Here is a 7,837-nt window from a genome sequence, read left to right on the forward strand (position 1 = left end):
CCCCCCCCCCCGCCACAAGGTGTCTGAGGCTTCCCTCCTGTGCTGCGCAGTCCCAGTGGGGAAGGCAGTCCACTCCAGTGCCTGGGGCTTCCCTTCCATGCTCAGTGTGTGCGAGAGCTGCACGTGCACATGGGGAGTGCTGGCGATAGGCGGCCCGACAGGTTGTCTGCACGCGTACCACAGATGGGGAACCGCTCCGCTAGAGCATTAGAGCTGTGCTTCACAACTCCACCAGCTTTACCTTCTGGCTCAATCGCATCATGAAGAGTTGCAAAGCTGTTTTGTACTGGTCTTCAGGACAGGACAGAATTGATACCCAAGTGTAAATAACTAAATGTTATCTTTATTAGCTCCTTGATGTTCTAGATCCCTAAACCAAGAAATGAAAAGGATGACATTTTCACTTTCTTTTGGAAAATCTAGTTTAAGTATCTCTAGCCTGGACCGGTCACTTAACTTAATTTGAAGCAGTTCACCCACATAACGCCCTATGACGTGTAAAATGGAAGGTGGGAAAATGACCTCACTTCTTTAGTTCAGACTACGTGGTTGTCTAGACTGGAGAATAATCGACACTGCTAATGGGTTTTTCCCCATCTTGCATTTTGGTTTTAGGACAAGAACAAACTCATGGATGCTCTGAAACATGCCTCCAATATGCTTGGGGAGCTGCGGACTTCTATGTTGTCTCCAAAGAGCTATTATGAGCTTTGTATCTTTTGCAAGGTAATGGGTAAATAATTTGAGGCACTATATGTTGGATTCTATTAACTCCTCATGTCTTTTAGTTTATAATTCTTAGCAAAGCTGAAGTCTTGCTAATACTGCCTTATTCAATGTTCTTTTTATTCCCTGTTAAAACTTTTCTGAAGTAGTCCATGATTCCTCTAGAAGTGTTTGCTGCTTTGAAAAATGTGAAGCAGCATAGGGACTACATAGCCCAGGACTCTTAACAGATCATTTTTGGTGCTAATGGACTTTATGGTTTTCTTTGGCTTGCACGGGAGTTAGAACTAACTAGTTCCTAGGCTTGTTCTGCACAGAAAACAAGGGAGTTTCATTTTTATCTTTGCATCAGTCCTGTCTTCTTAATCTGTAAGAACATGGTGTAGATTAGGCAACAGCTGTTTGTCCCTTTTTTATAAAAGCTGACAGGTTAGTACAGCTAACTTCTTAACATGATCTCTTGAGCAAGGAAGGAACCAGGAAGTTATTTTTCATAATGCTGTTAATACAGGGTGATCGTATCACCCTGTTCCTGTAGTTTACTATTGTATTACAAGCATGCTACTTAAGCTGAAATGCTCCCATTCCTCCCTTCCCATTTCTGCTTTGACTTCCTCTTCCTACTTCTGGTTTCTTTTCTCTATACCCTTCCCCACCCACCCCAGGATGCACCTTCCTCTTTCTCTGTGGTAAGGAACTTCATTTTTAAAGTTTTTAGCTGCAGTGCTGCTTGTTAACCTCCAGTTTCATGTGTCAAAGTTTAAAAAAAGAAAAAAGTGCAGTGTTCAGTCTCATTGGGGTTTTAAGCCCATTTGGGGCATTGTCTTTATCTGAATACACTTTGAGTCATCCTTAACCAAAAGCAAAAAGATATGGCTATTTCTGATGAACTGCACTACCTGGAAGTATACCTGACGGATGAGTTTGCCAAGGGGAGGAAGGTGGCCGATCTTTATGAACTAGTCCAGTATGCTGGTAATATTATCCCAAGACTGTAAGTAACTGAGAATGGAAGCCTTCGTGAATGAATGTTGCTTACTACAACTTTGGATCTAGCAACTCTTAACCTGGAAACTCTTCTCTTATCGGGATTTCAAGGTCCTGAGGTAGAAAATCTTCTAGTCTAAGGCACTGGCCAGGGTTCTACTTGAGATTCTTAGGCCACTGAATATGGTGCCTGTTACAGCTAGTTAGCTATGCTGTGTCCTGTGGTATTGTACAAATAACTTAATAATTTTACAAAATTGGCTGTACTGGATATTGGCCTGATGGGGCTGATTAATTTGGCTGATAAATGCTCATGCTGCACGCAGCCGCAAGGAGCAGAGCCGGCAGCATGGAGAGCTGCCGGCAGCTGGCTAATTGGAAAGGTGGGGGCAGATCAACACTCTCACGGTGATGGGGGCAGGTGCTGCCCGGGCGGGGTTGTGGGGATAGAGGTGCAGCTTATGTTGGGTGGGGGGCAGCTCCCACCACTGCTTGCACCCCGGGGGGCTGTACCCCTTCCTCCAATCTGTTCGGGGGGGGCTGGAGCCAGCGCTGTGTGGCTCTTGACAGGAGCTGGGCTCAGGGGGTGGCAGTGGCACTGGGAGGGGCTGCAGCCACACTAGAATTTGCCACTGCTCTGCTTGTAGCCCTGCTGCCACCAGGCACAGCCTGGATCCATATCTTTCCTGCACCTACACACTGGGAAGAGCTGAGGCTGCGCTGAGCAGCTGGCGGCAGCAGCACAGAGAGAAGCTGCGGCGAAATTTGGGGTGGCTATAGCCCCTCCCAGTGCTGCTAGCACCCAGTCCAAGCTCAGGACCACCAAGAAGAGTCTCACAGCACTGGCTTCAGCCTGCCTGCCCACCCTGCGCAGAGCTGGGGGCACCCCGCCCTCCCAGGGAACTGCCCCACCATGAGCCGCAGCTCTGTCCTGTGTCCCCACCTGGGCAATGCCTGCTCCTGCCCCCTGCCTCCCTCCTTCACTGCGGAGACATTGATTTTCCCCCCCCGCCCCCCCATGCCCCTTTCCTCCCCCTTCCCTTCCACCACAACAGATTTACCACCTGGAGGTCTCTGCATTGGATCATTATCGGCCGATATGCCTCCTTAAATATCAGCTATTGGTATCGGCCCCCAAATTCTCTATTGGTGCACCCTAACTACTAAGGTATAGTTCACTTGAAACTAGTGCAAAGTGTATGTATTAATGGTTATATGTACTTGGCCTTCCTTACCTCTTTGGCTGAAGCTGTAGTCTTTCCTGAGTGTATTCTTCTGCCCATGTGGAGCCTGTAATACAGGTCTCCAGGTACAAAGCGCTGCCAAAACAGCTTTCTTGTAAGATTAGGACCTTTAGGAACCCCTGTGCTGCACGGGTGCTGAGCACTTCCAGTTCTACTTTAAGCCACTGATAGTGTGAACTTGTGGTACTTGGTATATGGCCTCACAGTTATTAACTTTTCCTAAAGCTTTTTCCAGTAAATCCTTACATGCTCTTGTATCTTTGTATCGAATAAGGGAATGAGTACAGGGTTAGTCATGAGAAGCTTGATTACAGTCCTCCTAGGCTAGTATTTTGTAGTGTGTGACTCTTCAGTAGTTTCACCTTTGTATTTTTCCTTATCAGTGGAAGATGCTTCTTCTCCACTATCCTAACAGGCATGTTGGGAGCATTGATAAGCTAGTTTTTACAATGGTTTGATATATAAAATACTCTAATCAAGGTCAACTGTTTATTGCTACCAAAACATACTGTGTCTTTTTATCACTCCCCTCATGGTAAATGCTTACATTTTTATATACCCATCCTTTCCAAGAGTCTTGATAGGGTGGAGAGGTGGCAGAAGCAAACATCAGCCCCTAAACAGGCTGTTGCTTTCTATTTAAAGTTTCAATACAGAGGGTTTTTTTTCCCCCCAGTAACACCTAATTATTTCATTATGCTTAAATCCTGTACGTATTAATCAACCAGATTCCTTAATTCTGTTTTTCTTTTCTAGCTATCTTCTGATAACAGTAGGTGTTGTTTATGTCAAGTCCTTTCCTCAGTCCAGGAAAGATATTCTGAAAGATCTGGTGGAAATGTGCCGTGGTGTACAACATCCTTTAAGAGGCCTGTTTCTTCGAAACTATCTTCTTCAGTGTACCAGGAATATCCTGCCAGATGAAGGCGAGCAGACAGAGTAAGAGAAATGTGATACGATGGCAAGGCTGGCTTCTTCTTGAAATGAGGAATATGTGGATAACTTTTTTCCCCTTTTTGTTCTGCATTCTCAAGGTGTGAAATGGGCACACGTTTCTCAACTACTGGTTGTTTGGATAGATGATAGAGAAATCTTGTCTAGTCTTTAGCTTGGCTCTAAACTTCTCATTTTGTTTTCCTAAACATGTATAATCTGGCTCACTTTTTAAGCTTTGGGTGGAAATCTCACTTCTGAGAGTAAGAGGGGGCAAGTACTTTTTATTATTCTTAAATATATTTGTAATGGAAACAAAACCTTTAACCTCTATCCTCCATTGTAGTGAGGAAACCACTGGAGACATCAGTGATTCAATGGATTTTGTGCTGCTGAACTTTGCTGAAATGAACAAACTCTGGGTGCGAATGCAACACCAAGGACACAGTCGAGATAGGGAGAAGAGAGAGCGGGAAAGGCAGGAACTTAGAATCCTAGTGGGAACAAATCTGGTTCGCCTTAGTCAGCTGGAAGGTGTTAATGTGGAACGATATAAACAAGTAAGACGTCTTCACTCTAAAGCTTCCTTGTATCAGTATTTGCTGTTGATTGTATTGTTCAGAATAGTACAACCAAAAAATATAGCAATATGAGTAAAATAAGATTACCCAAAGATCTGAGACCTGTTCCATCAACTGTTTGGATAATTGATATGTGTATGTGTACTCAAAGTGGAAGTTCTTTAATGAAGATTTAAAGCTGTGCTAAGAGATGCTGTGTATGTGTAAGCAGTGACGAACAGCGTTGCGAACCACTACATTGAACTAAAGTGAGAGATTTCTGTAGACATGCCCATTTAGACGGCTGTATTACATTTCCAGTAAGATGGAAGCTGTGAATACTAACATGAAAAATTTAATCTACAGCATTGAATTACGTGGCATGTAGTGACAAGACACTAACCTTTGACCTGGAAGTCTAAACTTTTTTTTACATGGCTAAACACTAGAGAAACTTTAGGAAATGTATTTGAAGTTTCATGATTTGTTTTAATTTTGTGTGAAATGAGGATGAACAAAGGAAAAAATGCAACATCCTTTGTTCCTGTTGCAGATTGTTTTGCCAGGGATATTGGAACAAGTGGTAAACTGCAGGGATGCTCTAGCTCAGGAGTATCTCATGGAGTGCATTATACAGGTAAGCTGAGGAAGGGGGCAAAAATAGTGCATGTAAGTGACTATTTTGATCAGTTTATGGCTTGTGAGGGGTGGGTGGTTGCATTGTGCAGCTCTTGGGACCAAGTCATTGACTTCCGTGTAGAAAAATGTAGACATTCGATACCATCGGTGGAATTAACGTGGCCTCTTTTACTGAGCTATAACAGTCACTTGCGAAAGCTCTTAGAAGCTCTTCCTGTTCTATAACGGATATCAAAGTATTCATCTTGTATGTGGTTTTAGTCACTTGACCATCTTGCTGCTGTTCACCACCATCATGCTGCCCTTCCCCTTTTTCTCATTGGTGTTGGGTTGGTCCTTTTTTAGTTCAAGGCTCTGAGACTTCTGGGTGGTGTCTTGACCCTTGTTTCCTTATGCTGTTCTCATAATCTGGTGTCTGGTAGAACAAATGGCAACTTGGGGGCATGGGTAGAGGAGTGTGAGGCTGGCTGGCTAACTGGTTTGTTTTTTTTTGTTTTTTCCTGTCTACACCCAAAGCTTTTAGTATATAGTCTCCCTCCTTGTTTTTCTGTCACAGATGGTCTAAGCTTATTGGACACTTAAACTGAATGATGGGAACAGGTTTGCTAGAGTGCTGAACTATTCCTTCATTTTATTCTCATCTGTCCAGTCTTATTCTACTTCTTGAGTCTGTTTTGAGAAGTGAGGACTCTGAGAGTAGTCTCTCTTGCACATCATGAAACATTTGCTATGCATTTATTTCCTTTAACTGGCAGTGGTGTTAAAGCTCAAGATATGAGTAATGGCATACGCACACTTGGTAATTTTTTTTACATGGATTTTTAGGTTTTCCCGGATGAATTTCATCTCCAGACCCTGAATCCTTTCCTCCGAGCCTGTGCTGAGTTGCACCAAAATGTTAATGTGAAAAACATAATCATTGCTTTAATTGACAGGTGAGTCTGGGGAAGCATTTTGTTGAATAAATATTGGCTCTGTAGAATTTACAATGCTAAGTAGTCTCAGTGCAAACAGTTTGTGACCTTCTAGACGCTTGGTCTTTTGAATTTGTAATGCTGTCTGATTTTTTTTTAAACTGCATTATTTCCATACTTTTAGCTCCTGATTTTATAATTAAAACTGATGAATAACTTCTCTTATCTTAACAGATAAGATAATTATATATGTTGCTTTCATTGATTCCCTTCAGCACTGATATTATTTCTAAAGAACAATTGTTTTTGTTTTCTTTGAACTCTTGCTTTTTGCAACTTCCAGTGATGTTGCAAGAGTTGATTTGTCTGCTGTAAGAATTGATGCAACCTTGTGAATCCTCACTGAATAATTTCTTGGTTATTCTTGGGGAAATGAACAAATGAAGCTAGCTACATAATTAAGAGCTCAGATGTGGTCTCATGAACCAGAGCAGCAGCCACATTCAGCCTTGAAGCTTGTATTTTGGCAATTATGCCTCTCATGCAAGTCTCTAGCATTTCCTTGTACATGTGCCTTATATAGCACCCTGCCCGTTTAGTCCTAAATACATGTCATGCAGGCTGAGGAGGAAACACTCCTTTGAGGAGGCAAAACATGCTTCGTTTCACAGACTCGTCTTTGAAATAAGCTTTTTCCCTTGGTTTTCTATTCATAATTGTAAATAGCTATGATTTTAACTTTTTTCTTTTATTCTAAATATTCATGCTCAGAGTACTTCATCACAAGTTTTGTTTCATACTACTGCTCTTTGTAGGGGGCAAATCAGTATTCTCCATGCTGTGTGTATAAATGCTTACTGCAGTTACAGTGCTGCTGGAGGGTGGATTTTCCAGCTGCTTATAGCCACATCAAAATTATATATTTTGTGTGGGTGTTTCTCCCAGTTCTAATGTATGCAGGCGCATCTGCTTTGTCTCCTTATGTTCTTAACGGAAGAAGAGATCTTGAGAAACCAAGTCCTTGTAGAGCCAAGTATACAGCAAAGAAGTCATAATACCAGTCTGGTTAATATACTGGTTTGCCTCATCTGTCTGATGCTACCTCCTAAATCTGACCCCCACCCACACCCCACCCGCCTGGAGATGGTTGTTATTCAGACATGAAACAGGTATTCACCTGACCAAATTGGGCTGTTGTGGCCTCAAGGTCTTTCCCCTCACTGCCTGTTCCATGTTTTGTTGTCATAGGAACTTAGTTTTCCTTACAGCCCTCCTTCCGAACTGAGGTCCTGACTTGTAATAGCTTGCACAGTCTAGACTGGGAGATGGCAGACCAGTTTTGGGGTTGTTTTTTTTTTCAGGATAAGGTGATCCCAACTTTGAATCCAAATCTGAAGATTCGATGCTGATTTAGAGGATCAGCAATTCGGCCATAGAAACAGCTTTAAGTGTTTTTTATCGTACTTCAAGGTACCAGGTACAGCTTGTGAATGCTGCATTGCTGTGGCGGATGGAACATCCCACAGGAGCTTGGCGGTGAACCCAGAAGTGGACTGGAAGTACTTCCAATCCACTTCCTGGTCCGCTGTGGAGCGTGTGGCCCTCCCTGCCCCCGCATGCCCCCGGGTTAGCAATTGGCTGCATATGGGACCCTGGGTGCCCCCCCAGATTCAGGGGGCACCAGTTGCTGAGCTGGGGGGGCCCCCTGGCATGCTTCCCAGCAGGCCCGGAAGTGGACTGGAAGTGCTTCTGGTCCGCTTCTGGGTCCACTGCTGAGCACGCTGGGGACCTCCCTGCATTCCCGTGCAATGCTCCATCCACCCCAGCATCTCGG

The 7,837-nt window shown here is 43.7% G+C and overlaps 1 protein-coding gene across 1 annotated transcript in view; it reads left to right on the forward strand.

The window, feature by feature from the left end:
- Positions 1-7,837, forward strand: part of VPS35 (VPS35, retromer complex component) — a 31,765-nt gene that overhangs the window by 2,221 nt on the left and 21,707 nt on the right. Inside the window, exons 3-8 of the mRNA XM_006034259.3 lie at positions 616-712; positions 1,597-1,720; positions 3,714-3,896; positions 4,237-4,450; positions 5,004-5,087; positions 5,915-6,024. Of these exons, the coding sequence (XP_006034321.1) occupies positions 616-712; positions 1,597-1,720; positions 3,714-3,896; positions 4,237-4,450; positions 5,004-5,087; positions 5,915-6,024 (812 nt within the window). The remainder of the gene's footprint in view (positions 1-615; positions 713-1,596; positions 1,721-3,713; positions 3,897-4,236; positions 4,451-5,003; positions 5,088-5,914; positions 6,025-7,837) is intronic.

The sequence above is a fragment of the Alligator sinensis genome, unplaced genomic scaffold (assembly GCF_000455745.1).
Source record: "Alligator sinensis unplaced genomic scaffold, ASM45574v1 scaffold844_1, whole genome shotgun sequence".
Lineage (NCBI taxonomy): Eukaryota > Metazoa > Chordata > Crocodylia > Alligatoridae > Alligator > Alligator sinensis.